General features: G+C 32.4%; 1 protein-coding gene across 9 annotated transcripts in view; it reads left to right on the top strand.

Annotated features, from left to right (window-relative positions):
* CEP112 (centrosomal protein 112) overlaps nucleotides 1-17,589 on the top strand; it is a gene marked incomplete at both ends in the record, with an annotated part of 491,423 nt that overhangs the window by 45,206 nt on the left and 428,628 nt on the right. For 6 of the 9 annotated variants that reach the window (XM_081273022.1, XM_081273019.1, XM_081273024.1 and 3 more), the window contains 2 exons: nucleotides 2,075-2,162; nucleotides 3,905-3,982. In XM_081273022.1, coding sequence (XP_081129148.1) covers nucleotides 2,075-2,162; nucleotides 3,905-3,982 — 166 coding nt within the window. Of the gene's footprint in view, nucleotides 1-2,074; nucleotides 2,163-3,904; nucleotides 3,983-10,274; nucleotides 10,329-13,406; nucleotides 13,817-16,533; nucleotides 16,577-17,589 lie in introns of those variants that run through there. The other 3 variants (XM_081273027.1, XM_081273026.1, XM_081273028.1) reach the window with 3 other exon arrangements.

Here is a 17,589-nt window from a genome sequence, read left to right on the forward strand (position 1 = left end):
AAAAACCAGAGCAAGTTACTGTGAAGGATATTTTTGAAATACAGGACAAGAACCAGGGAAGAATGGTTTTATGGAGCCAATAAATGTGACACATTTAAAACACTATTTCTAATATTCTAGTGAGATCAACTATGGTAAAGAGAGATTTCAACTCATTTGTTTGAGTGTGTAGGAGACCACTGATGACCTTATTTATAGTACTTTTACTATAAGTAGAATTTATAGTTGATTGAAAAGTATATGATAGGTTAGGACATGGACCCAGTAACTTCTGAAAATTTATTGTGAAGGGAAAGAGGTTCATTGGTATAAAGGATAGCTACATGTGAATCAAAAGAATGTGTTATTTTATGTATGCACCCTGTGCAATAAATAGATAAATGTTTCAGGCCTCTTTTTATTAATATTTTCTATGAGAATTACTTTTAATATTTAAACATTTTTCAATTTTTAAGTATAGCTCTTTTCATGATTGCTTAATCAATTTTTAAAGAATAGGCCACTGCTTATCAGATTGCCTCTTCCAACACACTGAGTTGTAAAAGCGTGTATCCGCTCAAGTACATTGACTGGTGAAATTATCCTCAAAATATTACTTTGTCTATTTGATTTTAACTATTTGTATATCTGGGATACTGTTTAAGGGTATGAAAAATGAATAGCACTCTTTTTAAAACAGATTTTTTTAAAAAATATTTTTCTTTTAGTTGTAGATAGACACAATACCTTTATCTTATTTATTTTTCTCATGTGTTAAGGATCGAATGCAGTGCCTCACACATGCTAGGCAAATGCTGTACCACTGAATTACAACTCCAGCCCCGACAGAACAGATTTTTAAAGATATTCTATATATGTAGTAACCAGATTAGGGATTGTTATTTTTATCAGTGTTGCTACCAAAAAATGTATGAGTTTTAATATGAACTTTTTGAACTTATAGTTTGTCTTTTTGGAATAATTTGTGTTTGTGAGGAAATCCTGATATGGGTTGTGGTTGAAAGTTAGTGACTCTTAATTCCCTATACAGAGGTCCCCTTAATCATAGAAAATAGGTTCCAAGGCTCTTGAAACTGTAGATAGTACTGAATTCTGCATATACTCTATTTTTTCCCTATCTACATATCTCTTATAGTTTGATTATAAATTAGGCATATTAAGATATTAACTATAATATGAAAATAGGACAATTATAATAGTATACCAAATTAAAAGTTATTTAAAATTTATGAATGGTTCATTTCTGGAATGTTCTCTTTAACATTTTCAGATTTTAGTTGATTGGGGGTGACTACCACTGTAGGGAAAAGAAAACATGGATGGGGGTGTCCTGCTCTATGATAATTTCTGATTTATACTTCTTGAAGTGATTGAATGGAGAATAGGTATTCATAACCATGGGGCTTTCATTGAAGTAACTTGAATTAAAACATAAAGAGAGACTCTAGGCAAGAGTAGTATATTTGAGAATGGTATCTTTGTATGATATATTAGAGAAGAGTCTTTTTGGTAAAATCCATTTAAACTGTCTTCCTACTTATCCTGTACTTATCACATTTTACATGAATTAACATGGTATATATTTTAATAAAAGATTTTATATATGTGGTTTCTAACATGGTTTCAGATTAATAGAGACTTTAAGCTCCTTGAAAGTTTTGTTACTTTATATATTTTAAGGTTTTGTCTTAAATCCAACAAAATTTGCTAAGGTGTAAACAATGATCTCTCAGAATATATGATCTCAAAATATAAATATGAATATGTGTAGGAGGAGAAAAGATTTAAATACATGTGATTTATTATAGTCCCACTTAAAATAGAATTTATTTTTAAGCAAGTACGTGGCATTTGAGTGACATTTTACTTTTGATTTACTCTAAATGAAATAAAATGTGAAAAATACAAATGGTTATTATTTGTAGATCTTTTTTTCTGCTGTTGAACCATCATTGTGAATATAAATTATCAATCATTTCATTCAAAAGAAAAGACTTGGTGATTGTAGATTTGAACACTCTGTGTCCTCTGAATTCTCCAGATTTTGATTTTTGCTGTTTTGATATCTTTATAGAGAGCAGTACACTGGGAAGCACCGAATGAGTTCACGCTCTATAAGTCCATCTTACAAAGAAGAACAAAATGTTATCCCAAAGAACTCTGTAAGATTGTATTTTATATTTATTTGTTCTTAATTGTTTTAAAATAACTCTACATAGTTTTAGTTTTATATTGTCAAAGTTACAGTGGTTACTTAAAAACAATGAATAAAGTATGAAGGAAAAGGAGAACATTTTGATGTGAAAGATAGTGGTGTACCATGGTATTCCTTCTGTTTTCTCAGAGACTCTAAGGTATGCTGCTAAGTCTATCATTTCTCCAGCATATCGAAGAAAAACTGAAACATTTTATTTTTTATTTATCTATTTTTCCCCTTTTACCTAATATACACTTGGAAATTAAGAAGAAATAGGGATTAATAATAGTCAAATAGGAAACACTGCTTTTCTGATTGGAGTGAACTATTTTTATTTTCAAATATGGATGTCTTTCTTGCATCTCTGTGTTTAACAAAGATTTAGTTTGAATAAGGTTTGTAAAGTGAAAAATTGCACTTGCTCACTGAAGTCTTTATTGCCTACTTTGGCTATCTTGGGTATATTACTTAGTTACAGGAGACATCATGTATAACATGTGACTATTTTAGCACATATTTCTTTAAACATAACTCATTTCATTTCCTCCAATGATAGTTTGGAACATGAAATTTAATATAAGAGGTAGCACACTTTTAATAATAATTTACAGTACATTTACTCAATCAAGGCAGGTATGTTTTTTATTTAAGAAGTTCTGTTCACAAAGAAAACACAAAAATCAAGGTACCACCAGTAGAAGTGATAATGAATTTTAATATAGTATATAAATAATGGAAAGTCAACATTTTGTTGAACATAAATTTGGAGACAGTAAAGTATGCAGAACATTTTAGTGTATTTTTTTCCTTCATCACTTTATATTAATTTAAATGAAGATAGGTAAAAAGGTTTATTTGTTAGTAATGAGGCTTTCTATAAAAGCATGAAAATGCTGTAATTTAACTTTAAAAATTTGGGGCTATAAAATAGACATTATTATTTTATACAGATTTACCTTTCTAAGTTTTTAGTGCTTTGGAATTATTAATTTCTGGGCACAGATCTTAGGTTGTCTTCAGTTAATTGTAGTTTTAATCTGATTGATAAATATGTAATATAGTAATATAGGAGAAAAAAAGCAGAATTTTTTTAAAAAGTAAAGAATCACCATAATTATGTTTTCATGATGTGAATCCAAAACTTATTTCTCTTTTTATTCAATCTATGAGTTAGAATTAATTTAAGAACAAAGAGGCTTTTGGACATCAACACAAAACTTCCCTGTTAACTAATTTTAATGAGAGTAAATAATTCATCTATTCAAGTGTTCCTCCCCAACCCCCCAACCCCTTTCAAGCTACTGTGGTATACCACAATTAAAACTTTTTGTAAAAGAACTTAAAGAGGAGAGTCTGGATTAATTTTTAAAATATTCTTTTGATGTTTCTTTTTCCTAAATCTAGTTACTGTGTGAATATATTGTTAAGGCATCTCATAGCCCCAAGCAGCTATAATAAACAGTCATTAGTTAGAATTGAGAACTCTAGCTTAGTTATAACATAATCCTTTCCTTGGAGGGTATTATAGCATTACCAAATAAGTACATAAAACTCTGATTACCCTGAATGACATATATTTTGTCTTGTTTTCTTTTCTACCTTTTTGCTCTTCCTTTCTTCCTCTTGTTTCCTTTGTTTCTTTCTTCGATTCTCTCATCTTTTATTTCTTTTCTCCTTCTCTTCTTCCCTTTCTATTTTATATTTCAGGAAGTTCATTTGAAAAAATCTCCTATTTCTTTGGATGACAGTGACCTTGAACCTCGCCTGAATAGTTGGAATCTTGGGGTAAAAGTAGCATTTTTTTTTTGATGTATATGTTGATGTAGAAGAGTCATATTGTATGTGAATTACAGCTGAGCTAATTTAATTCTATTGCTTGAATTTTGGATGCTAGATATCTATTATTATATTAGTTTTAAGAAGGACTTTAAGTATGGGAAACAAATACCGTTCCAAAGCAATATAAATATTTCCTGCCTTGGCAAGCTAACTTTCTTGTTGGTGAAATGAGAGATATACACATAAAATAGTTAAATAATATTTTAAGATACTATCTCATAAGATACCAAAGTGAATTATATGATAGATATCATCACATATCATTTAACAACAGGGATATGTTCTAAGAAATGTATCAGTAGGTGGTTTCACCATTGTGTGAACATTGTTCAATACTTACACAAACCTAGACAGTGTGCGCTTATTATTCAGTGTGGGTCTCTTAATCCAATCAAGAGATGCAGTAAGACATGAGATGCATGAGGCCGTTGCTGGCTTAACAAGGCACACTGTTTTACAGTAAACTTTTTTTTTTTTTAAATAAGATGTGTACTCTGAAATAATGACAGAATGTGACATCACTTAGGTGATGGAAACGTTCCAGCTCCATAATACTCATGGGACCACTATCACATATGTCCTTTGTTGTTGATCAAGATGTAATTATGCAGCATGAGACTATGCTGATGTTAACAGGAGGGAAGTCAGGGTGAACATGAATAAGCAAAGTCATTTGGGTTAAAAAAAATTCAGGGAGATAGCAGTTTTCATGTACAGAGAATTAGGGGCATGGAAGTATTTAGATAGGTGGGCAGAAGGAAAAGGAGGGATTCAAGGCAGAAGTAGACAGGAAGAAAGCTTTGGTTGTATAAATGAACTGTCCTGACACAGTCTCTGGGATTTATGTATGGAATTAGTGGACAGTGTTGGCAACTGGATTAAATTGGATCTGTGAGTGCTATCTTGAGAATTTTAGCTTTTAAATTTCAGGTGTATACATCATTCCTTTTTTGTCCTGTATCATTTTATAAAATTAAAATTTAAATAAATTAGGTCATTTTATAAATACTATATTATGTGCAGTTTAACTTTTTATATAAATTTATAAGAATTCTATGAATGACTATTAATGATAACATTCACTTTTATTTGGATAGATATTGTATAGTTTAAGTATTCTGCTATTTCTGTTTCTTACACTTTGGTGTTAATATAAGTAATACTGCAACAAAATTCTTTACCAGAATCTTTTTATTCATATTTGGTTGTTTTATTAGGTTATATCACATCTTTGGTTCATCACCTTCCAGAAGGTTTCTAATACTTTCAACCAGCAATATACCAGTTGTCCATTTCTATTTATTCACCTAAATTAGGGATTATTAATTTAGAAAACCTAAAAACCTTTCTACTAATCATTGTCTTTAGTGAAAGCAGTGCTTTAGAAAAATTGTCTTCGTGGCATTGTGAAGGTGCTATTGGATGTGAGTAGAATTTGACACAGGAAATCAATTACCTTTTTGATGCTTAACACAAAGTGGATTTTGTGTTAGTGTGATTGCTGGGAAGATTGAAAGGATAGAAAAGAAAACCCTTTGATCCTCAGTGACTGATTGGAGGCCTGAACTGAAAGGATCTAAATGTTTGTTTCTGAAAAATGGAAATGTTGGCTGTTAATTGACTATCAGATAGGATAACCCATTTTAGAGGTTTAAAGTTTTATTTTAGATTAATGGAGTTTAAAGAGGTGGTAACATTAATTGCAGAGCTCAAGGCCTAGAGCTTCATGAGATGGGAGGGCTGAAGGCATATTTTGGAGTCCTTCTGATATGGGTGGTGGCAAGATTGAAGAAGAGCTCAAGCCTTTAGATAGTAGAATAAGTGGTGGAGAGTGGAGAATGAGGATGTTTGGGTCATAGAATTAACACAAGTAGAAGCTTGGGAAATGGGTAGGAGATGAAAGTAATATGGATCTCCTATTAATTCTGGGAGTATGCTAGTGAGAGAAGAGAGAAACAGAATTGATGAGAGGGAGGATAATAAGTCAAAAGAAAATCATTTTCATGTTTGAAAGTGTAGGGGAAAGTTGCTGTTGGAGGGAAGTCATATTCCCAATGTGGGAGAAGAGCACAGGAAATCCCACAGAAGGACAAAGTCCTCTTGCCAGAGAGCAACATCAAAGAGAAAAATGAAATTGTGGAGCTATCCTTTTAGACTTGCCTTTGCCCTTAGCCATTTGAAACTTTTGATGTACATTTCCTAGTACATAGCGTACTTTGCACAATTATTTAACTGTTCAGAGGATTAAATCTTTGCTTCTTATAATAAAATTAAAATATCTAAAATATTTTGATATAATACTTTAAAAACTAGGTCTGCTTGGTTTTAACATCCTTATTGATTATAATGTATAAGCATTAATCAGGCTAAATGATGTCTCTTCATTAGAGTTAAATAATGCAAGTATTTAATTTATTTAGAAAACTTAAAATTTTTTATTGTTTTTCTGATCATCTTCCCTTTTTGATTTATTTTTTAATTACATGACAATAGTGGAATGCATTACACTCATTATTACCCATATACAGCACAGTTTTTCCTAACTCTTTATATAAAGTATGTTCACGCCGAATTATGCTATTACACATGTACTCTTTTTTTTGCATTACAATTCTTAATACACATATATATCATAATTTTTCATATCTCTGTTTGTATATAAGGTATATAAGGTATGTTGACACCAGATTTTGTTTTGATTTTAGTTTTGTGTGAGAATGCCTGAGAAGCTTTGTTTTCTTTCTTCCTTTGAAAGATCAGTTAATAGCTAGAATTAATTTTTGTATTCTTAACAAAAGGTACATTGTTTTATATTGCTGGCATTCCTGTCAACTCCTTCATTTTAATGCATTTGATATTTGAGCATTTGAATTTTCTACTATTTGTCAAAAAATACATTTTTTCTAAAATATATTTCTTTTTTTTTTTTTTTTTACTTTTTAAAATTTTATTTTTATGTGGTGCTGAGGATTGAACCTAGCACCCCGCACATATTTGACAGGCACTATACTGCTGAGCCACAACCCCAGCCCCCAAATATATTTCTTTTTCCTAGGAATATGTTATTTTTTATGAATACATAATTCAATTAGAGATTTGTTTTAAAAACTCAGTATGAAATTTTCATCCTATGTGTTTTTCTTAATCTTTAACCTTTTAAAAACTTACTGTTTGTGATGTTTCTAGTTTTCATGATATATTTTAAATGCATTTCATGTATGAGACTCTATGTCATAGCATAAATTATAGTGCTATGCAGTTTTACTATTTTTAAGTTAATTTAAGTAACTGTATGGATGGAGGGTTTGGAATATTCTGTCCTTAACCAGTGACTTTCATAGCACTATGAAACAAGCTATGTGTACTCATTTGGAAAAAAAAACTTTAAAAATTGTCATCGATTTTTCAAGTTTTAGATTTTATTATTTATTTTATAAATAATTTACTATGTTAAGATCTGTAGGGATTATTGGAGAGTGTTGATTATAACTGGGAATTATTTGAGACTTTCTTTACTTTTTAATTTTAAGGTACAATTTTAAGGTTGTAGGAAAAAATTGATACATAATTTTTTCCTGGTTTCTAGAGCATGTTTGTGAATTTTATTTTGAAAGTGGGGTATATAACCTTAAAAGTCAGAGAAAATTACAATCATGACACAAATTGAGTAGGTATTTGAATCTCTTTTCCTATTTTATAGTTGTAGATATGAATGGGAAAATTTAGTTTGCTGACACATTTGAAAGCTTCCATTGCATGAAGGTTTAATTGTAGTTATGGTAATTACTTATTGATGGTTTAAAAAAATGGTTATACATAGAAACTGTTATTTTAAAAAATTATTATTGTTGCTGTTACACAATAATTAAATTGGTATTTATTTTGAGATCTGTATACAGATTTTTGTTGTATCTTTTCCTTTTTTCTCCTATTTTTTTTATCCATTCCTTTCTCTTCCTTCCCCTTCCTCTTCCTTTCCCCTCCTCTTCCTTCTCTTCCCTCATCTCCTCCTCCCTCTTCTCCTTTTCCTTCTTCCTCTTCTTCTATCCTATTGTCATTTCAATGAAGGGACTGAGAAGGTCAATATGTTCCTATTCATTAATGGGCTATTTTGAGGTGAGATTAGTTGCAATAATTATTGTTAAAGCAGCGGTACAATTTAACCTGTTTTGTACAGTTTTATCTTGGCAATTTGAGGTTTTTCCATTTATGTTAGAATCCTATTTTCATACTATTCAGTGATCTTGGAAAGACAGAGTTGAACATGTTGATCTTTTAAATTTCTCATTTGCCTGTGGTTTTCCATAAATGAGTAAACATGTCAGATTTTGTGACTAAGACCAAGTTATCTAAATGAAAAAGAGTTATAGAGGTGGTTTATGTAAAAAGTTAACATTTGATAAGGCAAATTCTCACTCTCTTTAAAGTATAAAAAAGGTTTGGAATTATCTCCTCAAAACATTAAAAGGTAATTTCTACATGGTAAAATATGAGTGCTTATTTTCTTAACATTTTATGTTTTCTAATTTTTTTATATTTAGTATTTGTTACTCATAAAACACACAAAGCCATAAAATATTTATAGTATTTTTCCAAAGCTTGTATTTGGGTAATGTAATGATATTCAGAGTTTTATTTGAGAAATTGGCATTTATTTCTTTTAAAAATAAATATAAACTCCCATTTCTGGCCATGATGGAGTAAGTCTTTTGCATCCTAGCTCTCCTACAGCTAAAAACTCTGTACAGAATAAAACAAAGCAACTACCTGGGGACTCTGGAAAGTAAGTAATAAGAGGCTGGTAGGAGAGGAAAACATGAAGAATGACTGCTACAGTAGTTGAGAGTCGTCTTCTTTTTTTCTGTTTGTGTTTTTTTGTTTGTTTGTTTGTTTGTTTTTCTTATCTAACTCCCAGCTTTGACTCCAGGGTGGGCAAAATTGGGGGTTTGTGTAGTGGGCTTGGACAGTAAAAACTCACATCTTTTTGGTTGGAGGACTAGGAAGAAGACTGGGCTGTATGAGAATGTTCCCTTACTCCCTCCACTCCGCCCCTGTTTTGGCCCTTCCCCTATGCCAGCACTGGTGGAGAACTGTACTGTTGTGGTACAGCAGCAGCAGTTTGGGCCCATCTGTCTTGGTAGAAGTACTGAAAAGGTTACCTCTTATGCAAGGAATTTTAGAGGGGGATAATATGTATGTATTTATATTTTCTTCTTTTCACTTGCTACTTTTCTTTGAGAGTGGAACTCTGTGATATTGTAAGAGACAAACTCTGAAGGGAACTCTAATCATTCTCACCAGTTGGACAGAGAAAATCTGAGAGGGAAGAGTGGAAGAAGTAAAGCCTTATTGTGTGTGAAGCAACACAGGTTCCACCCAGCCTTACTCCAAAGTGTGCATGTTTGGAACATACCCACCAAAACTCGTAGCAGTGTTTTAGAGAGCTGAATTATGGTTTAAGTCATCACTTTTGTACATTATCAACTCCTGAGTGATGACCTATTAGGGGCAGACTCAGGTGGCATAGTACAAGCTTGGAGCATGGGAATGACATCAAAACCACTTTTCACAGGAGAGGTGAGCTTATAGACAGATCTATTGATTTCCCACACTGAAAGAAACAAAACACCAGGATTTTTCAGAACCTCACAATTTAATTACAATGATTATAATTTCTCTGATATTGTAATTAAGAGATCAGTAACAAATTGCTTGGAAAATCCACAATCATTTAGAAATTAGATAATACTTCTAAATAATATAATCTGGAAGTAAAGAAGCCTAAGGGAAATTAGAAAATATTTTTAACTGAATTAAAATGATACAATAGCATATCAGAATTTATGGAATTGGGCTGAAGTAGATCTTAGAGGGAAATTTATATCATGAAATATTTAAAGCAGAAGAGAGAGAAGTTCTTTTTCTTGATTGGCAGCATGAGGAACTTCACAGACCTGCTCTCTAGCAAAATAAGAATAACTGGTAAAAACTATAAAAAAATTAAATGTCTCTGGAAATTATCCTAAGGATATAGAGCAAGTGAAGATACATTTGTTCAAGAAAATCAACTACAGCTTGGTAAGAGCAGCAGAAGTCTGTGGTGCTTGAGCTGTGACTTGCTTTTACTCTCTACTGTCTCTCCAGCTCAATTTTATGGAAGTTCCAGTGGTGAGTATGGCAAAGAAGATGGGGTTCTTTTTCTCTCCCCCTTACCTCCCAATACTGTGTCTCCTTAGGAGGAGCATGCTGCCAGCATTTCATATCCTTTTGAAGTCTTGAATTGAAGAGGCTGGTGAGTTCTTGGTGTGTGCTGCTGAGTGGTGGTGGTGGTGGGTGGTCCCTTCCTCCACTCAACCCCCACTTATAGGGTACAACATACTCATAAACATAACAGGTCAAGAATATTACAGCCAGGGTTGTCCTTCCCATAGGGTAGATTCCACACTGAGGGTGAAAAGCCAATAAGACCAGAGACTATTGCCACTGCACAGTGCCCAGAGTAATGGCTGAGATTCTTGCATGGGGATAGGCAGTCCAGAAGAACAGTGAGATCAGAAGCTCTCCCTATGGACTGACTGTATGGGAAACTTAAGTGTGGGAAGTTCAAGCCTAAGGATGCTTTAGAAAACATCTTTAGTGGAGATTTTTATGGGAAACCCTATTAGACATATGGTTTAACAGAAGGATAAGAGACAATCAAATAGTGTCCTGCTAAAAACTACCATCATTCCAGGATAACAATGTGCATGCCCAACATATCCACTGAGGACTTATATCAGTGTCTTCACACTGTAAGGGAAATAATTGCACTGAAATAGTCTAGCCAGCCCTACGTAAGTCAACAAGTAAGCAATAATAAAAATTACTCTTGGAGAAGGGAATCAGTATCCATAGTTGCTGTGTTATGTAGTATTTAATGTGTCCAGTTTCAAGGAATAAACAAACAAAACAAGAGATGCAAATAAACAGGAAGTGAGACCCATTTTCAGGAAAAAGGCAGTAGAAAGTGCCTGTGAGAGTGTTCAGATTTATCAGACAAAATATTTCAAAGCAGTGATTACAAATATGTTCAAAAACTGAAGGAAACCATGTTTAAAGAAGAAAAGGAAGTTATGATGACCATCAAATAAAATATCAATAAGGAGAAATTACAAAAAGGAATCATGTGGGAATTCAGTGTAATGTGGAAACAGTATAATAACTAGCGTGAAAACTTCACATTATAGGAGCCAAACAGTAGATTTGAACTGGAAGAAGAAAGAATCAGTGACTTTAAAGATAGATTGATAAAGATTATGCAAACTAAATTAGAACCGAAAGAAAAAAGGATAAAGAAAAATATTGCCTTAGAGAAATGTAGGACAGCATTAAATGTTTGTTCTAACATGTGTAATGGAGGTACAGGAATGAAAGGAGAGGGAACAAAGGAGAAGGTATATTTAAAACATGATGGCTGAAAATTTTCAAATTTGATGAAAAACATCAATCTGTACATCAGAAAAACTCAATGCACTTCAAGTTAAGATAAACACAAAGATATGTATACATAGATGCATTGTAGGAAGAATTTTGAAACACAAATAGAATAATCTTGAGAGCACAAAAGTGAAAAAAGGAAGGCCTAAAAAAGAAAAGAAGGAAGTTTTTTTTTTAATTTTTGTAGTTGTAGATGGGCAGTATGCCTTTATTTGTTTATTTTTATGTGGTGCCAAGGACCGAACCCAGTGCCTCACATGGAAAGCGCTCTGCTACTGACCCACAGCCCAAGCCCAAAAGAAGGCAGTTTTAAATCATTCAACCCTTTCCAAAGAAATTGGAGAAAAAAGAGTAAGTTAAACCCAAAGCTATCAGATGAAGGAAACACTAAAAATTAAAATAGAAATAAACAAATTTGGACCCAGAAAAGCAGTAAACTCAAAAGTTGGATTTTTAAATGATAAACAAAATTAGTAAACTTTTAGCCAGATAGGTCAAGAATACAAAGAAGAATCAATTTGCTAATGTCAAGAATGAAAGAAGAGATACCACTACAGATCCTACAGATGTTCAAAGTAAGATAAGGAATTACTATAAGCAGCCCTATGGACATAAATTTGACAATGGAGATGAAAGGGATAAAGTTCCTGAGCAACACAAACTACCAAAACTCACTCAGGAAGACATAAATAACCAGAATACTCATTTATCTATGAACTAAACTGAACCTATAGTTAAAAGTCTTCCAACAAAGAAAACTCTGGGCCCTCATGATTTCACTGATAAATTTAATCCATCAGTTGAGGGAGAAATAATAACAACTGTCCAGTCTCTTCTAGAAGACAGAATAGGAGGTATTGCTGCCTAGATTATGAGACCAGTTTTATTTCAATACCAAAATCAGAGATTAGGGGAAATATTTGGATATCACATATCTGACAAAGATTTTATTCAGAATATATAAAGAATTTTCAAAACTCAACAGTAAGAAAATAGCCTAATGAAAAGCTAAGTTGGATTGCTACAGTGAGACATGACTACATATGTATTAGAATGGTTAAAACAAAAACTTTAAAAATGCCAAATGCTGGTGAGGAAGAGGAGCAACAGGGGCACTTTAAAACACAGTTCCCAGTTTTTTATTTTTTAAATAAAGTGAAACATATTTACCATATGACAGAGCAGTTTCACACCTAAGTATTTACTCAAATGAGATGAGAGTCTTTGTCCACACAAAAATCTGTAAGCAAGTGTTTATTATAACACCTTTCTTATTTTATTTCTAGATATAGACTTTTTTCTTTTAAAAATAATTATTCACCTTGTTACCTTTTTGAAATAACTCGAAAAATGTTTTGAGCTTGAAGAAATGTTATGGTTGTTTTACTTAAAATGGCATGGCAGTGAAAAAAAGAATGTAATATGAATTTTAGTCTTTTCACATACTCATGGGATATTTATAAAGATGATCTAATTAGGGCATAAAGACATTTTTATTAAATGATTATTTAAGCGAAACTAGAAATTAGCACTCATGTGTTTACCTGAACATTTTAAAAAAATACAAAACAACCCCAAATAGCTGTGCAAATGTAATTAAAACCAAGCATAGACTAATGGATAATAGCGAGTTTCGATAAACAATTATGATGTGTCCAAAATGATAACTGAGGATTAAAGATCCCTTTTTAATTTAATGGGGGAAAACCCCCCAAAACTTACTAAGCCAAAACAAAACCAACCCCCCCAAATCTACAAACAAACAAAAAACCCCTCCCAAACAACCCAAAAAACAAACTTGCCCCAATTATTGGAACTGATCAGTAAAACAAGCTGAATCTCAGCAAAGAACAGTATAATGGGAAATTCTTAGTTGCCTTCAGTGTGATTTAGAAACAAGTGAGAAGACAAAGAATAATGTTAGCTGCTGAAAAGAGATCAAAGCAGTATATGGAGATTTTAGCAGATTTAAGCAGCAAGTGCTGCTTGTGCTGGCATATAAGGTGAATTGGTATGTAAGGAACATTATACATTTCCAAGAAGAGCAGGTAATGATTGTTTTCATCACACATACTGCCCTTGTCTTGCATCGGGATCATACTTTTTTTTGATCCTCTGCTGGGTCAAATTTTCCTTGCTCCTCTGCTGTCCTTGTGAGGAATTTGGGAAGTCTGGCTGTTCTCAGTGTGGCCTTCTGAGCAGCCTATTGAACCTGTGCTAATTAGTGCTCTTGCACTATTCCAGACACTTGAGCAAGAGTGGCAGAGAGGAGCTCCCCGAGTTGCCAACTCACAGAATTGTGAGGTAAATAAAATGGTTGTAGTTTTAAGTTATTGAAGTCTTGGGGTGATTTGTCATGCAGCAGAAAGCTAACAGATAAAATCAGATACTGCAAAACAGTTTTCCAAAGTGGTATGCCAGTATATCCTCATCAGTGCTGAGCCAGTTGCCTTTGTGTTGCTTCTTCTCCAATACTTGGTCACCAGTTTATTTTTTAATTAAAAAAAATTTACCTGTTCTTGAAGGTAGTTATTGGTATTGCTTTGTGTGATTTTAATATGTATTTTTCTGACCAATGATGGTAGGTTCCTTTTTATATGTTTATTGATAATTTAGATAGCCTCTCAGAGTACAGTGCCTACATAAAATTTTGTCTTTAGGATTTTAAGTAGTTTTATCTTTGTGTTGGATTATCTGCTTTTTATTATTGATATGTAAGAGGGTTTTTTTAATGTATTTTGGATAAGAGTCCTTTTGGAATATAGTATAGTAAATATTTTGTTCACTTTGTTGCTTTTCTTCATTCTTTTACTGGTATCCTCAATGAACAGAAATCTTAAATTTGAATGCTAATTTAATCAGTTTTTTCTTCATATAGTAGAACCATTTTGTGTCTTGAATTTAAAGAAATCTCTATCCTAAAGTCCTGAAGATGTTCTTGGGGGAAAAAATAGTTTTCTTATAGAAGTTTTATTGTTTTCTATTTGGATTTATAAGCCATCTGGTATATGTTTGGTATATGTTTTAAGATCAGGAATTAAGGTTTATTTTTATCCTTTGTATAAATCCAAGTGGCACTAGCATTTATTGAAAAAGATGACAGTTTTTTTCTCTACCACAGTGCTATTTGTCTCATAAATCAAGTGGCACTATGCCTGTTTCTCTTCTTTTCCTTTGGCTCCTTTGCTTGTGCCAGTGGACTGTGTTTTTATATCTGTATATTATTTATGATTGGTAAATATTTGTTGAAATGTTTTAGGTAAACTAGTGAATGAGTCTCCACTAGTGTTATTTATGTGGTAAAACATTTGTAAAGTTCTAAAATATTGACTTAAAAACAATTTTGAAGCATAATCAACTTGGTGTTGAAGTCTGAATTTATCTTTTGATATCAAGAAATGTTTGGCAGTTCCGATATTGTTATATAAAAACATTTGTTTTACTTGAATTGCTGGTAATATATTGCTTGATAATGTCCTTGCCTCTGAGAAAGTTCATATATCAGGTAAAGTTCCTTTAAATTTTTCCTGGAAACAAAACTTCTCTAGTTGATTAACATTAGTCTGTATGGAGGTATTTGCTTATGTCAGTTTGGCCTGAATAATTTGAACAAAACAAAACAAAATAAACTGGCAGAACACCCTTTGTAATCAAATAAGCCAGCTTAAAAAAATAAATAAAATGTCAAAAGCTAGTTTTCATTAAAGAGCATTCAGATATCTGTATTCATTTCTAGCTTCAAAATTATATATTTTATTGTTGTGATTCTGTTTGCTTTTTAAATGGGAAATGTGCAAATGTGATTTAATCTTGCTATTGGAATTTAATTATTTTCAGTTTTGCCTTCTATGTAATATTTTCATAGATGTCAATGTTTCACATAAGTCCTTTTTCTTCCATTTCAGATATTCTTTATTGTGGTATCCTTTCTTGAGGTATTATGAGAGAACAAGAAGTTTTCTAAAAAAGCATGAAAAGTCAGTGTTAAGACTGTTTACAGATTGCTTCAAGTCCTAGAACTTGTGGATTACAAAGTGGGAACATTAACTTCAAAGCACATCTGGCAATTGTTACAAAATCAGAAAATAGATTGCTTATTTTCCCCAAATAGACTCAAGAACATGCTTTACCATGAATAATTCCCATTGCACATTAAAAGTGGTTAGAAGACAAACTCAGTGTATTGTACACGAACAACAGAATATCAGGACTAGTTTACAGTGCTCATTGTTGCTTTTAAAAATTACAGTAGACGTTTTCTAGTTTTCCTTCTTTTTGAATGACCAGCTTGAAAAAGGAAATTCATCATAATAAAATGAGTCTTCTACTTCTTTAATAACTTTTAAAGATGAAGGGAATAAAATAGGAACTACATCTGAATAGTTGAAATGCTACATTGTAATTAGCTAAACCAATATTTTGTACCCTGCTTATAAATGTAGAGATGGGTAAAAATAAATCACAGATGGTTTTCGGTTTTAAGTTCTACACTTAATTAGTGCTTGAGCATCTTTGAGAATTCCTGTTTCCCCTTCCCATTCCCCCCTTATATTTAATTCTGCTTCATGAATTAGAGTTTTATATATTTTCAGATTTGTATATGTCTTTGAAGAGCTTATTTTCTGTGCTTGTTTTCAGCATTTCAAAAATAGAGAATGATTACTTATTTTTCATGTATATATATGTGTATACTTTTAGACAATAAAAGTGTGCTGGAAATTTGCTGCCTTTAGTTTTCAAAGAGATGGATGCTTACAGTATTGCTATTTAGTAAAGAATATGCCTCTTTTTGTGGTACAATATTTAAATAGATTGTATTATTACCTCTACTTAGTGCCAAAGTGTACTAATTCATACATCCATCAGTAGTGGCTCATTTCATGAACAATTTTGTTAAAATTTTAATGTATGTTAGTCTATAAAATGATAAAATGTTATTTCATTATGATATTACTTTTTTTAAAAAAATATTTTTTTTAGTGGTAGTTGGACACCATACCTTTATTTTATTTATTTATTTTTATGTGGTGCTGAGGATCGAAACGGGGACCTCACACATGCGAGGTGAGCACTTTACCCTTGAGCCACAACTCCAGCCCTATGATATTACTTTAAATTTCCATATTTCTAAGGAGTTTAAGCATATTTCATATGTATATTTGCCATTCAAATGCAAATTGTGCCTCAAGATTTTTTGCACTTGTCATTTGTTTCTATTCAGTGGCATTTGTCTGTTTTTTCCTTGATAATATATGTATAAATCTATATATCTATATCTATCTACAAGGTTTTTTTTTTTTTTTTTTTTTTTTTTTTGTACCAGGTATTGAACTCCAGGGCATTCTACCACTTGTCTTACAAGTCTTAAATTTTAAGACAAGTTTAGCCCTCAACTTGTGCAGGCTTCATGAAAGAAGGTTTGAATAATGAGAAACAGCTAGGGAGTTTTGAATTAAAGAGACAAGACTCTAATTACCTTTAAACCAGCTCCAGGATGGCTCCTCCTAGCTCCAGCCTCCAGCCACCTATTGTGGTGGCGAGGTTTACTGAAGAGGCTAGCGCGAGAGAGAGAGAGAGAGAGAGAGAGAGAGAGAGAGAGAGAGAGAGAGAGAGAACACGCCAGGTCTTCGGGGTAGTGGCCAGACACGCCTTTGCACAGACAAGCCCTCAGACCTGGAGAAGGGTGGGGAAAGCTCTGACACAGCTGTGCCTAAGCGCCTCTCACCCAGCCAGGGAGGTAACTCAAATCACGTGCGAGGATGGCCTCCCACATATTCCTCCTTTTTTTCTTTTAAAAAGCAGGCAATGATTTACTCTCTTGAGTCTCTGTACTCTTGCTCTGAAGACTCGCCATCCTATAATTATAACACAAAAAAGAATTAAGAGCAAAGTGAACAGTGTAATAATGGACCAGGCCGAGTGTTTAAGAATGTTTCCAGGGTTAAATCCACTTAATTCCTTCAATATTTGATTAGCTAAAGAAGAAGGATCTGAAAATCAGCTCTATTATTTTGAATATCTTGGATATGATGATGGAGTTCCAAAAGATCCAAGATATTATTATTATTTTGCCAAAT

Source organism: Spermophilus citellus, assembly GCF_964194105.1.
Source record: "Spermophilus citellus genome assembly, chromosome: 17".
Lineage (NCBI taxonomy): Eukaryota > Metazoa > Chordata > Mammalia > Rodentia > Sciuridae > Spermophilus > Spermophilus citellus.